Genomic DNA, 18,534 nt, shown 5'->3' with positions numbered 1-18,534 from the left:
AGTCCACAGCAGAGAGCTGGATCAGAAGGAGAAGAGCTGGGTCTCAAACCAATGCCCATTTGGGATCCTGGCAGTGCAGATTGTGGCTTTACCCACTATACCATGTGCTAGCCCTATTTTTTTTTTAACTCTTTACCCCAGCCTAGAGCAGTATGCCCTTCCCTAATTTGTCATATTGTAATCCTCATTATGCATTTTCCCTCTTCCTTACACATTTTGATGATTGCATTGCTTTAAAGACGTGTTCTATTGATTACATGTGTGACATTCAGTAATGTACACAAAGGTAGTGCCCTTCCCCATCCAAGTGGAGAATTGTTTCTTGAGGTCAATCTCACATACTGGAGACTGTGTTTCTACTTTGTTGGGTAGCATCCCTTCTCTCTGGTCTACTTTGTCAGCTCTTCTTTGTTTTCCCATTGTCCAATTCCATGTTATTGTTTCCAATAGAAATGTGGGCCCACTGCTGTCACACATCCTATTTTTTTTTCAAGAGAACAGGAAATTCAGAATTTTGAGTTGAAACTTCTCATATTTAAGTATGTTTTTACTACCATATGGGCCAAATTGAATATTTCTTATCTGCATTGTCCTGTAAGCTGCTTTCTTCTCTTTCTTTCTTCTGTTTTAAAGCTCTTATTTACCTCTTGAACTAATAATAGAAATAGAACAATGATCATCTTGCTAGAAGTCAACACATAACACTATATTTGGTGGGTCTACTATTTTAATGCTTCATAAAACTCTTAAAGAACTGAAATGAGAAGGTAATGCAAATTTCCCCAAACTTTTTGAGGTTCCCTGAATGTGTAAATTATAAACAAAACTGCCACAAATACTTCATTGTAATGAACTTAGCTTTTTCTTTCAGTTATTCATCTACATTTACTAATATACATTCATTGTGATGAAAAACATCACAAACGTTTCAGCTATACTCTCAGAGGCACAGAGTCTTCATGAAGTATTATTTTCATCAAAATGCCATTAAGACTGCCAACGGTGAATTTGTTCTCTGTGTCTCTTCTACAAGAGTGCCCAATTGTGATTGCAAAGTTGCAGATTTTTCTAAGCCAGAATGACAGGTTTCAAGGAAGACAAAGAGGAAGATCAAGGAGAAGTGTAAGTCCACCATGCAGCATGCCCACGACCGCAGAAGGGCGTCAGTCCCGTGTCACACCATGTACTGCGTCAGAAGTCGTGAGCGTTGAGCCCGTGTCCCCTGTGAGCGGCAAGTACAAGATACCCTCAAAGCTGTGCCTCTGCAGGTTCTGCTGTTCTTGTTGTTTTGAGGCTTCTGGTCACCCTTGGAATTATGTCAGGACGCCGGCTATTATCATGGACTCCAAGACCTTGCACGATTCGGCTCCAGCCTATATCTCAAGCTACCCCATGCCACCTGCCACCCTGCTGTAGTGGATTTCACCCACTTGGCCCCTGCAGGGCCTTTGCACTGCTGCTGCTTTGTTGTGTCATGCTTTCCCGCAGGTTTCTTCTCTTCCTTCAGATACCGACTCCAATGTCATCGCCTCACACAGACCTTACTTGAACATTCCATGCAGCTCCCACTCATGCTTCTCTAGTGTCTCAGATTCACAGGATTTATAACAAAGCAATAATGTCGTGTATCTGTGTGTGTTGTTGACTGCCTGTAGACAGTGAGCCCCAAGAGACCAGAGGTGTGCATTGTGTGCCCAGCTCTGGGATCCCAGAATCTTGGTTGGTGTGGAATGTGATGAGTTTTCATGAACTGTTAAGTCTGTGGTCAGGGGAGAAAACTATGCCACTGGTTCTGGTCTGGAAGAAATCACAGGCTAATAGGCCAATTTCTGGAAGAAATCACAGGCCAATGCTGCTCAGAAAGTCGTTGTCAATAGAGGATGGAAATTTGCATACTTCATTAGAATTTTTTTCAGATTTCCTTTTCATTTTCCACATTGATGGAAAACAAGGTTTCTAACACAAAGTCTGTTATAGTGAAGAACTGTGCATCTATCTTTATGTGCTTAAGCTAATGTTTTTGGATGGAAGAGTCTTAAAAGTGAGACTATCTGTAGCTATTGCTAGAACAGTGGTACAGAATCATATACTCACTGACAAACTATGAAAATGTCCCTCATGCCACATTCCATGCTATGCCTTGCAGATGTAAACTTTTCAGTGTATACAGTTTTTAAGGAAGACACAGTGAGCCAGTGGATTTCAGGCCTTGCACTGTGCAAATAAAGATACGCTCCTCAGGGAGACAGGGTAGATTTATCACTCAGACAGGCACTGGTCCAGTTTATTTTCAGTGACCAAGGCCATGTGGCTACTTCTGGAAAGAACAAAGCCATCTATTACAGCGGTTGGGGTGTAAGTGTCTAGACTGCTTCTTTCTTAAGAAATATTTATAGGATGTTGACTTGGACTGCTTTGTCCCAGGGACATGAGGGGGACTTGGATGTCAAGTTCTTGTGTTCCAACTTTTGTTTAGAATTGAGTATGTCTCTCCTTGTTTGCCTGTCCCTCCATCCTGACACTGTTTAAACTGTTGGTGCTTTTTTTCTAAGATTCACCCATTTATTTGAAGGGCAGAGTTACAGAGAGGCAGAGGCAGAGGCAGAGGCAGAGACAGAGAGGCAGAGAGGCAGAGAGGGAGAGGGAGAGGGAGAGAGAGAGAGAGAGAGGTCTTCCATCTGCTGGTTCACTCCCCAGATGACCTCAATGGCCAGAGTTGGGCCGATCGAAGCCAGGAGCCAGAAGCTTCTTCTGGGTCTCCCATGTGGATGCAGGGGCCCAAAGTCTTGCACCATCCTCCACTGCTTTCCCAAGCCATAGCATAGAGCTGGCCCGGCAGTGGAACAGCTGGGATTCGAACCAGTGCCCATATGGGATGTAGCCTCACCTGCTACATCACAGTGCCAGCCCCACCATTTGTGCTTTTTAAAGAAAACTAACATGAGAAAGTTAAAGGTTTTGGAACGCATTACATAAAGTCTTTTGGAAATTTTTAATCGAAATTTTTATTAGAGTACATCAAACATTAGATAACATTGTTATTCTGTAATTTAATTGATTGTTTATTGCTACATCAGATAATATTGTGGACCCAGAAGTGGATTGTGTTTATATTATTTTTATTTCCAAAGACAACATACAAAAGTTAGAGGGGCTTGTGCCTATCCATTTTCAGTAGGATAATGACTTTAATTTTCTTTTTTAAGAATGAAGTAATTTGAAGCTTCTGCAGAGCTTGGCAATTTGCATATACAAAGTGAGTTGCTCACTTAATTCATTCAGTCCCACAAGGGAAAAAATAATTAGAATGCAGCCTACGAAGGCTGGGCAGAAAATTGCCTTTTAGGTAGCAGTCTCGTTTCCACTTGGTAAATATAAATAAATCATCATCTGTGAATTACCATCAGTGAAAGAAGAGGGAGAATTGGAAATCAAATTCTTGTTTTCCTAAATGGCTTTTTCCTCCACCACACATTAGAAACCTACTTAATATTCCCCCTCAGTGTCCACTAATTGCATAATTTTGACAAGAATATGCAGGTTTCTCAAGGGATTGTGCTGTTTAAAAATCTGATTGTATTCCTCGTCCCTTGAGACACTAGAAGAAATTTCACGACTTTCTCCATCCAGTTACAAAATAATCCATTTGGAAAATTGAATTGTGCAATTTGCAATTGTTTCCCAAGTTGCTAATGCAAAAACTATATCGGTAGCAAATTAAACTTTTAACGTACGACCACTTTGTTAATCACTGACTGTTAAACATTGAGTCCGATAAAAACCATCAGTTATGGAGAATCAGACGTCTCCAGTGGCTTTAAACAGACACTCCGGCAGTCCATTGTTGGGAATTCCTAATTGGACAGCATACTTTCAGGTCTGTCAGAAATCTAGGAGACTTGTGAGTAGTTCTTTCCTCTGATGGAACCACCTAGTACTTTGTGTATTGGGTACTTAGCAAGCAGGACTTGTATGGTAAGTTAAGTCCCTCTCTGCCCTCTCATTCCTCCCAATTCTAAGCCAAGTGGAAGTTTCAGTACTATATTGCTGTGTTGTCGCCGGGGCTCTCCACGCTTCATCGTTTGCTCGCAAGTCCTATTCCCATGCTCTCCAGGGTTAAGGCCAAGTCCACTGCACTCAACACAACTTCAGGAGGCCCCCCACTTAGCAATTCCTTAAGAATGCCACTTGTGGTTTCATGAGCAGCGGCTTTGTCCACTGTCTACTCTCTGTTCACTGTCTACCCAGCACTGCTGACAATGTAGTTGTGAGGCTGTCTTGTGCATGGTAGGATCTTCAGCCTCATCCCTGGCTTCCACCCACTTGATGCTGGTGGCACTCTTTCATTTTGACAACCACAAGTGTCTTCAGACATTGCCAAATGTCTTGGGTGGGAAGACAATGCACAGATATGATCATCCCATTTGTCTGCATAAGTCATGTAATTTATCCTCATCATGTTTTGTGATTCACACTAAACTCCTTATGGCAGCAATTAGGCCCCTTAGGAACTAGCCCTGGTCCAGAAGCCCCAGCCTCATGCCTCACCATTGCTCTTCCCCGGGTTGCATCTCTCCCAACTCTGCTATTTCATGATAGGGCACATGTGGTTTCTTTAGCCTGGAGATTCCTCTTTGCCTCATGAACCCTTGCTCATCCTTTCCAACGTGTCTTTGGACTGACGAGACCTGACTTGGGAATGATGGCCTCCTGCCTGCACTGTATGCACTTGGTGGCCTTTGGTGGTTTAGGAGAGAGTGGTATGCTTCTCTGTGTTTCAGTTACTCTCTGTGCTATTTGCCAGCTGTGTGAACAAATTAACCTCTTTAGGCCTCAACTTACTTTTTTTCCCCCATGATTTATTTATTTATTTGAATGGCAGAGTTACAGAAAGAGAGAGACAGAGAAATCTTCTATCTGCTGGTTCACTCCTCAGATGGCCTCAAGATCTGGGCCAGGCTGAAGCCAGGAGCCAGAAGCTTCCTCTGGGTCTCCCATGTGGGTGGCAGGGGCACAAGCACTTGGGCCATCCTTTGCTGCTTTTCCCAGGCCATTGGCTGGGAGCTGGATCAGAAGTAGAGCAGCCGGGACACCAGCTGGCACCCATATGGGATGCTGGCACTGCAAGATGGGGGCCTTATAGTCTATGCCAGAACAATGGCCCCAGTCTTCCTGCTTTTATAATGGAATGAAGAGCAGCTACTGCAGGAGACAGAGCTCCTAATTAAGCAGCACTTAACGGCAGGACCACCCTGTGGGAAGCACTGTGGCTACAGTGGTGAAGAAGGCAGATGATCTTTGGCTCTGCCTTGTGGGGAAGAGACTCATACAGGAAACTTTGAAATACATAGTGTTTCAGTGTGCCTGAAATATGCCAAGGAGGAAATCAATCCAAGGAGGGGGTAGTGGAAACGGAATGAGAGTGTTCCGGGTTTGGATAGAGTAATCAGCGAGGTGTCTAGGAAAATCATCTGTGAGTAGCTGCAGGTCAGGTGTGAGTGAACCCATGGCGTAGGTAGAAGCGGCTCCAGACTAAGGAAGACCAAGTGTGCAAGTCTTCGAACAGGGGCATGCTTGTTGGGTAGGACAGAATAAACAACATCAATAATGTGTTTCTGTTGAGCTTTAAAGATAAAATCAAGTTGGGCATGTAGGATGGTAAATTCAGCCATGCACTGACAAGTCTGGAGTAGACTGTGCGTCTAAGATAGAGGTGTGGTTCACAGAGCGGTGTGTGGAAGCGTGCTGCAATGTCCAGGCCCTGCCCAGCGGGCAAGCAGGACTCCCGTGTGCAGCTGTGTCTCCTCCGGCTGTGCAGCGGGAGCCGGTTCTCTCCGGGGTTGCAGAGTGTGTGGGAGTACGCCTCCTGCGAGAATGTATCTGGAGAACGTGAACCAGAGTTCCTTCAGACTGATTTTCAGGCAGCAACGTCCAACCTCACTACATGCCGGAGCCAAAAAGCACGTCGCCAACAAGCTGGCCTTCTGTCGTTGCCTACCAGGCTCCAGGAAAGGCGAGGCGGACCGCTGTCACCATCTGCCGCGTGTCTCTGCTTAAGGGACGTCGCCAGCAGGAGGAGGCAGGGAAGGGGCTGCTCAGGACGCAGTGAATGCAGGTGCCACCCATGGGTCCGGGGCAGCGCATCACCCAGGTCCCTTCTCAGTAGGTCTAGGAACGGCACCTAGTGGATCCTTGTATCCACCTGTGCTTGGTGTTCTTAGCTAATTAACTAGAGTGGGCACTTAGGACCGTGACAACAGCTGGCTGGCTGTCCCCGCTGGAATGCCCATGAGGAGACGATGCTGTGACGTCTCAGTGGCAGGGTCCCCTTCCAGAGCTCACTACCTGAGGGGCTGCAAGAGGCTCCTCACTGACAAGTCTAAGCTGGAGACAAGATGAGGGTGTCCGCGCATGCACGGATACACTAGTTGTGTGGGTTGTGTTTTTTTTTTTTTTAATTAAAAAGTGAATAATTATAGTGGTTCCAGCAATCACTGGGCTCTGTGTTTATTACTTAAATAAAAAGCCGTGTGGGCTGGAGACAGGAAACGCATCCTCAGACTGTGTTTGCCTTGGATCTGGCAATCATAGATCTGTGGGCTTAGGCTGACAAACCAGCGGGATTAGAAAGAACAGCGTTGTGAGGCGGCAGGCAGCCCTCGCTGCGAGGAGTCGTCGCCGAGATGCAGCTGGGAACAGGACATTGTCATGATGCCACAGTGTGCCCCGGCACTAATTAGAAAAAGGAAAGTTGCTGTGTTACTATCCAGAGAAGTGGCAGCTATGTCCGGGTAATCCAGCTGAGCCTCACTAGTGGGAGAAGAGGGAGGTTCTGGCGTTGTTGGCCCGGTGGTGTGGTGCAGCGTGAAGGCCACAACACCACCTACAGAGTATTCACATCAGAAACGTGTTTCTGAATCCCATCCAGCTTTCAGGCACGGCTTCTGTTTTAGAAGAGATTCAGGGGCTGGGACGATGAAGGGAACTGTAGGAGAACATACAGAGCCTTCTACAGCAAGGATGACGTGGTCTCCTCAGAAGGCAAGTGTCATTGACAGCATGGGTTTGCATCTCTTCTAGATTAAAAACCTCAGAGAGAGAAGAAGCCATAAAATGCGTGAGTCCACCAGTGGAGCAATGGCAGACAGGTGTGGGCTCAGTGCTAGAGAATATTTTGGGAACTTTAAGGGAACCCCATAGGTGGAGTGGAAATTGGATGTTGCAAAGAATTCTTGCCTACTCTCTAAGTTGTGCAGATGGCATTGAAGAGATGTAGGGGAGCCTCTGGCAGAGACCCATTGCAAAACAAAAGGAAGTGAGAAGTTAAGGTGTAAGGGGAACCCACTAGGGGCAGATATCTTCGGGGCCTTCTGGTACCAAGGGGGTGAAGGAGACAAGAAAAGCCACCTGGCAACCTAAGCAGTTTTAGTATGTGCATGTGCAGCCTTATAGCCAATCAAGCTGTGTGTAACTAGATGTGTAAAGGGAGACTTAAGGTTGTTTGTACCAGCATGTAAAAGACAACACTCTGCTTTGTTTTATGGCCCAGACATTGGATAAAAATCCCCTGGGCCTGCTGGCATAAAATAAAGCTGCTTCCTGGGGTCAGCATTGTGGTATAGCAGGTTAAGTCTCCACCTGCAGTGTCAGTGTCCCATATGGAAGCCAGTTTTAGTCCTGGCAGCTCCACTTTCCATCCAGCTCCCTGCTAATGTGCCTGGGAAAGCGATGGAAGGTAGCCCAAGTCCTTGGGCCCCTGCCATGTGGGAGATCTGGGAGAAGCTCCTGGCTCCTGGCTCCTGGCTTTGGATCAGCCCAGCTCCGGCCATTTGAGGAGCAGAAGATCTCTCTCTCCTTCTCTCTCCATACCTCTGCCTCTCATATAAATAAATAAATCTTTAAAAAAAATAAATAAGGCAGCTTCCTGCTGAAATCCTCGGCATGGCCTCTGTGAGAATCCTGCTCCAAGCTTTGTTACCTATGAAATATTTGTTGAAGTTGTAGAGATGATTGCATGTGAATGCCTGTAATTTATTTTCACATAGTCCAATCAAAACCAAGTATGTGCACATATGTGGACATGCGGAAGCACAGAGGCTTGTTGCATTTGTGTGTAAAGGCAGAGGGAGAGCCAATGCAGTGGAGTTAGCAAATGTTGGTCACCGCTGATCCTAGGTAAAGGACACATGGGTGTCTACTGTGTTATTCTTGCAGCTTTTCTGTGTTTGAAGATCTTCCAAAGAAAAGTCTGGATAAGACAACCATGAAAAAAACATTCCTGGAGAGAAGCGCACGGGAAGGAAAAATTTAAATAAATGAAACATTAAAGGAGTTAGAAAGGCTAAAAAAAGACTGAAATAATTTCCTAAAAGAGTCAATGAAAATAATTAATTTAAATTTATTTAACACTCATACAAAGAGACAATATCTTAGATTGGCTGAAACTATGATAATCCAAATGTACGTTTCTTAAAAATAGGTTATTTGATACTATAAGAGCTCTAAGATGAGAGCAAACAAAAATTTAAGATAAATTTTAAATAAAATGGTCATTCATATAATGGAGTAGTAGATGGAAATGAAAACATATATTAAGAGTGTGCATGAATCACACTGACATATCAGGTGAAAGAATCCAGATGCAGAAAAGACTATGACATGATCCCATTTATATACAGTGTTTTAAAGTGCAGAACCAACCAGTGGTGGTGTAGGTATAGGTGTGGGTGTAGAATGATTTTCCTGGCCGACAGTCAGTGCTGACCAGGAAGAGATGGTGCTGGGTGGAATTGTGTGAATGTGGGTGGTAGCTACAGAGGTGTGCACACCTGAGGGTTTGTGAGATTTCTGTCTTTTCCTGCATGTGTTTTCTTCCTGAGACCTGACATTCAGCCTGTGCTGGGACAGTCTTGCACCTGAGCCATAGCTGGGGCTTCAAGACCAAGGTGCTTCTGCATAGTAAGGTGCAAGGAGAAAAGCTGAGTTCAATTTGGACTGCCTTCTTTTGAATTGACATATATTTTATTTTTACTTTGAAATTAAGATTTGCATTGCTATTTCTATCTCTACTCCCAAGTGGTACAGTTTCACAGATCTAGTTTACAATTTGCAAAAATATCCTCTGACATAGTTCCTCTGAGATGGTTTGCATTTCTTGTTGTATTCATTTGTTCATACACTCATTCATTCATTCACTTATTCCTATTTTCTTTTGAGGGAGGACATGCTATGGAGAGTAGAATTAGGAAAAACACTCCTGTAGAGAAGTCAGGAGTTCTAGGTATGAGTGTGTCTCCACCCTCCCTTTCTATTTGAATCATAATTAAGTTACTTTATTGGTTCTCACTGTTTCATCCTTGCCATGGGCTTGGTAACAGAGCCCAGGATGTCACATTGTCTTGAGGATTTAGCATCACATGTGATCAGCAGTATTCTGTTTGAAGTGAGCAGGCTTCCCTCTTGTGAAGTAGATTTCTAAATATTTCTATGGGAAGGGATAATGTGGGCTCCTTTCTTCCTTTGATTGGCCTAGATCTACTTCCGTACAATGGGACATCAAAGAAACATGCTTTAGCTATTTGTTTTTTAAAGATTTTATTTCTTTTGTTGAAAGTCAGAGTTACACAGAGAGAGGAGAGGCAGAGAGAGAGAGAGAGAGAGAGAGGTCTTCCATCTGCTGGTTCACTCCCTAATTGGCCACAATGGCCAGAGCTGCACCTATCTGAAGCCAGGAGCTTCTTCTGGGTCTCCCATGTGGGTGCAGGGGCCCAAGGGCCTTCTTCCACTGCTTTCCCAGGCCATAGCAGAGAGCTGGATTGGAAGTGGAGCAGCTGAGTCTCGAACTGGCACCCGTATGGGATGGCAGCACTGCAGATGGCGGCTTAACCCACTACACCACAGCACCATTCCCAACATGCTTTAACTCTTACAATAAAACTGATCACCTATATTCTAGTACAGTTCCCTGATGATTGTACATTTGGCTAGGAAATCTGGCCTCCTTCGTATGAAAAGCAATATTGTTACACAGTGGGATTTGAGAGAAAAACTGAAACAGAGGGTGTATTAGCTGACATCTGCTGTGACAATCATTCCAACATTTTAGCAGCTTATAGCGACACATCCCATCTCTTGCCCCCGTTACACCAGCGCTCCAGACTGACTGTGGGTGTCCTGGGTGCAGCTGGGTTAGTTGGACACAGCTGAGAGCTGTGTGTGTATTCAGGGTTGAAGGGGGATTGGAAGCTCAAGGAGAGGGGAACCTACCTAATAACACAAGCATTGGAGGGAAGAGATATATAATTTGGGACATGCTCAAGCTGACTTGCCCCAAATGGTAGAGTTAGAAACATACCAGGGGACTCCAATTTAATCCCATCAAGGTGGCATGTACCAATGCCATCTCACTAGTCCAAGTGATCAATTTCAGTTCGCAATTGATCATAATGAAAGGACTAAGAGTCAAAGGGAGCACATAAGCAAGTCTAGTACCTGCTAACACTAACCGATAGAATAAATAAAGGGGAGAGTGATCCAACATGGGAAGTGAGATACTCAGCAGACTCATAGAATGGCAGATGCCCTAAATAGCACTCTGGCCTCAGAATCAGCCCTAAAGGCATTCAGATCTGGCTGAAAAGCCCATGAGAGTATTTCAGGCATGGAAAGCCAAGACACTCTGGCAAAAGATCTCTGTGAGTGAGATCTCAGTGGAAAGAACAGGTCTTCAAAGAAGGAGGTACCTTTCTCTGAAGGGAGGAGAGAACCTCCACTTTGACTATGACCTTGTCTAAACAAGATAAGAGTCGGAGAACTCAAGGGGCTTCCATAGCCTTGGAAACTCATGACTGGAGCATAGGGAGATTACTGATGCCATAGACAGGAGTGTCAATTGGTAAAGTCAACAACAGGAGTCACTGTGCACTTACTCCTCATGTAGGATCTCTGTCCTTAATGTGCTGTGCATTGAGATTTAATGCTATAATGAGTACTCAAATAATATATTTCACTTTGTGTTTCTATGGGGGTGCAAACTGTTGAAATCTTTACTTAATGCATACTAAACTGATCCTCTGTAAAAAAAAAAAAAAAAAAAAAAAAAAAAAGAAAAGAAAAGAAACTATCAACTCCCAACTTGACTCTCACTGGGATTAAACATGACAATAGGTCTGATCTGATTTCATCATCATTAAAAAAAATCATCTATTATTTTTCACTTTATGTTTCTGTGTGGGAGCAAACTGTTGAAATCCTTACTTAATGTATACTAAGCTGATCTTCTGTATATTAAGATAATCGAAAATGAATCTTGATGTGAATGGAAGGGGAGAGGGAGTGGGAAAGGGGAGGGTTGTGGGTGGGACGGTATGGGGGGGAAGCCATAGTAATCCATTATTCGTACTTTGGAAACGTATATTCATTAAATAAAAGTTAAAAAAAAAAAATAACAAAAAAAAAAAAAAAAAAAAAAAACAAAAAACACAAGCATTGGAAGCATCTCTTTGAATGTGTCAGATTGGCTCATGTTCTGTTGGCTACAGCAGGCTGTGAGACCAGGACGAAAGTCTTCAGAAAGGAATTGCAAGGGCTGGGAGAGAATGAATGATTGTGACTAAGTAACTTAGTCTAAGGCCAAAATATGAAGATGGCTGTGAGATGCAGAATTTGGTTTGGCTGAAAAACTTCTAAGTGCTAGAGAAGGGATTCTTTTTGCCACGTTTTTTCTTTACCTAAGCTTTTCTCAGTCTCCACACTGAAGAATTCTTCATGCCTGACAAAGCTCTCTGTTGAGAGTTCATTATCCTTTGCCAACTGGATCTTTGTGGATCCACTCTCTTCTGTGCATTCTACATTAGTCTATGGTAATTTATCTAAGAACTAACTCCAGGATGTGCAAAACCAGTGAAACTAAACTAGGTTGGCCAGCGCCGCGGCTCACTAGGCTAATCCTCCGCCTTGAGGCACCGGCACACCGGGTTCTAGTCCTGGTCGGGGCGCTGGATTCTGTCCCGGTTGCCCCTCTTCCAGGCCAGCTCTCTGCTATGGCCCAGGAGTGCAGTGGAGGATGGCCCAGGTCCTTGGGCCTTGCACCCCATGGGAGACCAGGATAAGTACCTGGCTCCTGCCATCGGATCAGCGCGGTGTGCTGGCCGCAGCACGCCGGCCACGGCGGCCATTGGAGGGTGAACCAACGGCAAAGGAAGACCTTTCTCTCTGTCTCTCTCTCTCACTGTCCACTCTGCCTGTTAAAAAAAGAAAGAAAGAAAGAAAGAAAGAAAGAAAGAAAGAAAGAAAGAAAGAAAGAAAGAAACTAAACTAGACATCTTAACGTAAACACCCAACTTCTGCAAAAAATCCAGCATTTCAGTGGTCTTAACATTGTCAGTAAGTCATGTAGAAATTTCTGGTCTTCTTTGATAGTTACAGATTCTAGCTCTGTTTCAAGAGTAAGAATCTGGAGTCAATGGATGGAAGATTCTCTCTTTCTCTCACTCCACCTTTCAAATTAATATTCTAATAAAAGAAAGAAATTAGGATACTATGACTCAAAGAAGTGGACATGGTGGAGGTAGCCAAGATAGAAATACAGGAGTGCATGTGCCACAGAAGCGGCAGGGCAGGTGCTCTCTGGGATGTCACCACAGGGTTCTGTCACCTGGAGCGACTCCTCAGACGTCTTCCCAAAGCTACAGCTTAATTCATCCTTTGGAGTCGATATGTTAATCTAAGACAGCCACACTTGTTTATAATATATCTAGCTAAATCCATGTAGCACACTTAAATTGAAAGAAAAGTAAACATTTGAGTGGAAAAGTAAAATGTTAGAAGTCCATATTCGAAGAGCAATGCTCTCATTGGTGTGTTTGTTCCCTTTCTGTAATAGATCATGTGTACATGTGCCCAAGTACACATGTCCACATAACCTTGACTGTGGGGTGAGGGTATATGTGTTCCTTTAACTTTGACTGCGTGGTGAGAGTACACATGTTCACATTAACCTTGACTGTAGGGTGAGGAAGACTGAGAGTCTTGGTAGACTTTCTGTTGTCTGTCTCTTTATATGATTGCATTTTTCTACTGTATGTGTGGCATTTTCAGTTAAAATTGAGACACAAAATAAAGCAACCAAATGAGTTCTGGCTGAATTGAAGGGAAGCCAGTGAAGAAGTGAGCGTTAGAGATGTTGACCCTGTGTATGCCTGCCCTACACAGCCTTTAGTGGAAGGTGGGTGGGGCAGGTACAGGGGACTGCAGCATGGCTACTTTTGGGATGGAGCTATCAAGGGAAGGGACTCAATGCTAAAACTGAGTGCTTGCCAAAGGTGTTTCATCACAAGGCCAATCACCTGGATTGGGAAAACCAGGGCCAAATTTTCCTCGTGATTTCCTCACATAAGATCTTAGGAGCACCAGCTCAAATACTCTCTTTTCAGAAAATGTTTCTTTGGCCCCTTATCCAAAAGAGCAAAATTCTGCTGAGCTCACACTAAATGCTTTTAGGCAGCTTTATTGTCTTCAATGCACCTGCTTCTCTCTAGATAGTGGCCAGTTTATGTTTGTTTTCTCCCTTGATGTAAATGTGGTTCGGGTAGGTCAGGAACATTTTCCATCAGTTGTCCTCTGCTCTCCGTGGATAGAACAGTACTAAGCACAGAGTAAGTGTTGAAAGTACATGAATGAATGAGTAAATGAAGAATTGCAATTTTTGAAGGACTAATGGATGGAGACAAGGATGACTCTTGGAGCAGGAATGTGGTTCTACTACAAGGTTTGTTCCCCAATCCCTCCTTAAATGTTCTTTCATCCTGAAGAACATTCTGTCTGAATCTGTGCACAAAGACGTACAATACAGACCCAGCTGCTTTGGTGGAAGACCAAAACAATGTGAGTGAACATCGTTACTGTAGAGTTTACAGTGCGTCTATTCTTTTGGGCTGCAAACAAAGAATAAAATTCATACTACAGATGCTCAGGACAGAATTTCAGGAAATTCAACCCGAAGGTGAGCCAGAGGACTATCAAGGACCCGTCCTCTTTGAGGTGGGTGGTAATATAAAGGTCACTTTTGATGATTCCTTTCTGTTATGGAGTCTCTGTTGCAAATAACATTGATATCAAGTGAGAATCTGAGGTTTTATCAAAAGGTACATTTTCTTCAAAAGTCATTCGGAGAAAATTTATTTCCTTGTAAAAGGACTATTAATATTAAAAACAGTCCTTCCTCAGTTTCCTCTTTTGCAAAATGGAGCAATGGGGAAATAAATGCATCTTATGAACATTTTATCTGACTTACAAAGCCTCTGTCACTGTTATGATATGGAGGAAGGCTGTCTTAGGCATTAGTGTAGACTGTAACTCTTGGAAGTGTGTCTGGATGTATTTACAAGGGTGAGTGTTGTTGTATGTGTGTGTTGCAAGTGCTCACTGAGGTGTGCTTCCAAGGTGGGGACAGCTGCTTTTACTTTATAACCTAATTTTTCTTTGACACAGAAAATCAGGACCCTACCTGCTCTGTGAACTCCGTCTTCTCTAGCCTCCCTGCAGAGGCTGTTGAATTCTTATTCCCTAAATCAGTTTCCAGAACAGGCAGTTGAGTTTGACTCAAACAGGTGCCACCCCACCCCTGCCACATTGGATGACCTGTTTCCTGTGTCCCCCCAATGGGTCTGTAATGTATGACATATTTCAAAGTCATCCCTGTGTGCAGGCTAGGGTGGGCTGCTCTTACATAACATCTCGGTGAAGGGTTAGAAGAAAGTCTGGCACACTTGTGCCTTACTTACACCTCTCAAGAGATATCATGTTGAAAAGAAAGATTCCTTCCAACGGGAGGTGATTTCAGGGGCTGATGCTCCTCTGGGCTGGAAGTTTTAAAGTTAGCCATTACTGCTTCAGATGGGTTTAGTGTTTTGTGTTTGCCTCATTCATTTCCATGGCTTTCAGCTGTGAACTTGGTTGCGTAAACTTAACCTTTGTCATTCTCAGTTTCCTGCTCTGGAAAATGCAGACTGTCACAGCCCTTACGTCATAGGGGTTTTATGAAGATCAAATGAGGCAGTCTATGTAAATGATCAGGCACAGAGTGTGGAATTTGGTGGCTCAGTAAGTTATGTTTCTCAATATGATTGTATTTCATTGATTCAGTCCATCAGTAAGTCATTTCCAGATGACTCAGTTTCACCTGGGAGCTGGAGAGAGAGATTAATTGTAATAACAGTTGATAGAGTGGAATTTTGTGTAACACATATGGGAGCATAAAGAAGGGAATGATTAATTTACCTTCAGATTATTATAAAGATCCTGAGGAAGGGATCTTTGAAGAGAAAGTGAAAAATGTTCTGGGGTGAGGGAGAGAGAGAGAGGAGAGTGAGGGAGAGAGAGGAGGGGGAGAGAGAGAAAAGAAGAAGAAGAAGAGGGAGAAGAGGAAGGAGAAAGAGGAGAGGAGGGGAAGAGGGAAAAAGGAGAGGGGAGGGAGAGGGGAGGGAAAAGGAGGGGAGGGGAGAGAGAAGAGAGGCATTTGCTTCATGGAAGCACCATGCAAGTGAGTGAGTTTCGTCTTTTGTTCATAGAATCCACAAATATTTATTGAGTTCTCCCCAAGCGACAGGCTCTGTGTTAGACTCAGGGAACAAAATGTTAACCGAAAATACTGCCTCTACCCCATACACCTTCCATTCTTGGAGCAGGATGGCGACTAAACTGATAGCCCATATAACCACGAGACGTTATGAGGAAAGGGCCAGGATGCCAGTGGATGTTGTGGCCCTAGTTTGAGTAGATGTCCTGGGTGGGAGGTTCCAGTGGGACCTCTCTGGGTAACTGATTTTAAACCAAGATCTTTAGGGTGAGTAGGGGTGCAGTTGGGAAGGAGAGGGGAAAGTTCATGCCAGGAGCATCCTGGTGCCTTCTGGGAACTGAATCAAGTCCAGTGTGGCTGGGACATGCTAAGCATGGGGAAAGAGGCAGACAGGATGCTGGTGAGACAGCCAGGGCTTAGACTCTGGAGGGTCTTCACGGTGAGTCTAGGATGCTGGACTTTGTTCCAAGTGCCACGGGAAGTCATTGAAGTGCCCTGTTGTATGCATAGAAATGCTGGACTCAGACTTGCACTTTGGAAAGATCGTCTCATGGGGATGAGAATGGAAGTGGAGAGAAACCAATCAGTGGTTGTGATGAGACGATGGTGTCTTGTGTTGGGTGATGGCACAAAAATAAATAAACGAGTAAAATCAGGTGGGTCAATCTGGTGAACCCTGAGTGATGTGCTGTAGTTAGGGAATAAGATGCGAGGTGCTGGGTCACTGAAGGGGTTGGTTTAGCCAGTTTCTAAGGAGCCACTAGTATGATTTTCAGGCTAAGAGATTTGCATTTGCCCTGCAAAAAAGGTTGGTGGAGGTTAAGAAGCAGGGAAATGAAATCATCAGATTGTGTGCATGGAGGATATTTCTCTTCCCACCTCATTCCTGAGCCAGGCACTTATTGAATTTAGAGTAATAGATGGGAGAAATAGTACAGCATCATTGCCGGCAAAGCTTGATGGGAGGCTGGTTCTTTTGTACAACACACAGAAGAGATAAATAAAAGGAAGTTAAAGTTGTTGGGATGAAAGGCTTATTTATCTTATAAATATTCTGAAGCTGCCTAAGACGCCTCTCAAGCAGGACCCAAATAATCACCCCTCTGGGCAGGAGAGCAAAGGACCCAGAAGTCACTGACTGGAGTGCCGCCCTTGTGGAGACACGAGGTTCCAGCACTCTGGGGTGTAGGGTTAGTGGGAGAGGGGAAGGAGAAAGGACGTCCAATGGGGACAGGTCTCAGCTGATGGGAAGCAGGCGGTAGCCTGTAGCATCCTCAGATGTGGAAACAGAGGCCCTGCAGCCATTGAGAGGCTAGGAGTAAGTCAGAGCGTGAGGGTGCTTGGGAAGCCAAGTTATCGTGGACCAGTGCCGGCCTCTACGACTTGAACTGGAGCGGGAGGTGGTTTCTGAGACTCCTGACATTTCATCTCTGACAGCAAAGAATGAGATAATTTAGTTCTGAAGGGGGCCTCCCACCCCTGCGTCCTCTGGGTCACTGTGTAAGGCACTCACACTTGGGGTGTACCAAAGGGATAGAGGCTGTGGAGGCTTTGCCGTCAGCTGAAGATGCAGGCTGTCCACCGTGGGACAAGCATGACAACTACTGATCGGGCAGAGTGTTTGGAAGATAAAATTTAAAAACTAAAGCAAGTTTTTTAACCTCTAAGAAGGTCTGAGCCTATGCCACTTAACAGGCTTTTGGAAATTTTGGAAGGATCTTTCGTTAACTTTCCTGGCTCTCTTAAGAGAACGCTTGAATTCACTTAAATAATCCTTAGCTTCCCAGCACACAGGCACTTCACGGTGGGGAGTGGGGAGGGCATCTGTGATGTGCCTTACTGCTTCTTCTCTAAAAATGTTTGTATATTTCTTTTCACCTGCTTGAAAGGTGGAGTGACAAGATGAGAGACAGAGATCCTCCACCTACTGGATCAGGCCCCAAATGCCCACCACTGCTGGGGCTGGGCTAGGCTAAGTCCAGAAGCCAGGAGTTCCATCCAGGTCTCCCATGCAGTGGCAGGGACTCCAGCACCTGAGTCATGATCTGCTTTCTCCCAGGGTGTGTTAGTAGGCAGCTAGATTGGAAGCGGAGCTGCTGGAATTGGAATCAGTCCTCCCTTTTGTGAGTACTGGTGTCCCACGCGGCAGCTTAATGCACGATGTGTGTGCCAACCCTTCTGCTCCTTCTGCCTTAGCTTCGGTGTTACACACTGGAGACATTCACTCAGCGGGTGTGAGTGAACTTCCGGTTGTCGTTTTTCAGGTTACAGAGCTCAACAACGTGAAGAACGTAGCTCGGCTGCCAAAGAGCACAAAGAAACACGCAGTGGGGATCTACTTCAACGATGACACCTCCAAGACCTTCGCCTGTGAATCAGGTTTGTCTCGGGCAGAGGAAGCTTCGCCCTTAGCCTGTGAGTGGGTTCTGGGCACCTGGGGTGATCTTCTGGATGTTTCTACAGATCTTGAGGCCGACGAGTGGTGCAAAGTCCTCCAGATGGAATGCGTAGGGACACGGATCAATGACATCAGCCTTGGAGAGCCCGACTTACTGGCTACCGGAGTTGAACGAGAACAGAGTGGTACGTAGAGGGAATTCTTCCCGTCTGTCTTTCAAAACTACTTTGGTTCCCATATAATAACATGTAAGATATCTTTATTCTGTACAACCCACAGCCTGTGTTAACATTTCAATGTATTTTTCCCTTGATATTATTTTCAGTGCATAATATGAATGGATCTGTGTTAGTAGGATTAGCTAGAAATTGAGGAGAACCTGCCATGTGCCAGTTTGGTGGCAGGTGCTTTGCCCATATTAAATTATATAATTTTCACATCAGCCTTATGGCATAAGTATTATCCCTTTGCCTATTTTACAGATGAGGAAACTGAAGCTTAGAGGAGCTAAAGGCACGCTCCAACTCCAATAACTACCTAATGTTTCATTCTAGACCAC

General features: G+C 44.6%; 1 protein-coding gene across 4 annotated transcripts in view; it reads left to right on the top strand.

Moving 5' to 3' along the window:
• The window catches only part of DOK5 (docking protein 5), a 158,333-nt gene that overhangs the window by 81,562 nt on the left and 58,237 nt on the right, over window positions 1–18,534 (top strand). For all 4 annotated transcript variants that reach the window (XM_008274150.5, XM_008274151.5, XM_089306994.1 and 1 more), the window contains exons 3-4: window positions 17,842–17,956; window positions 18,041–18,160. In XM_008274150.5, the coding sequence (XP_008272372.1) occupies window positions 17,842–17,956; window positions 18,041–18,160 (235 nt within the window). The remainder of the gene's footprint in view (window positions 1–17,841; window positions 17,957–18,040; window positions 18,161–18,534) is intronic.

This window comes from Oryctolagus cuniculus, chromosome 11, assembly GCF_051225735.1.
Source record: "Oryctolagus cuniculus isolate XC-2025 breed Fujian yellow rabbit chromosome 11, ASM5122573v1, whole genome shotgun sequence".
In the NCBI taxonomy this organism is placed as follows: domain Eukaryota; kingdom Metazoa; phylum Chordata; class Mammalia; order Lagomorpha; family Leporidae; genus Oryctolagus; species Oryctolagus cuniculus.
The sequence above is the reverse complement of the archived record's forward strand: the minus strand, read 5'-3'. Positions and strand labels throughout refer to the sequence as shown.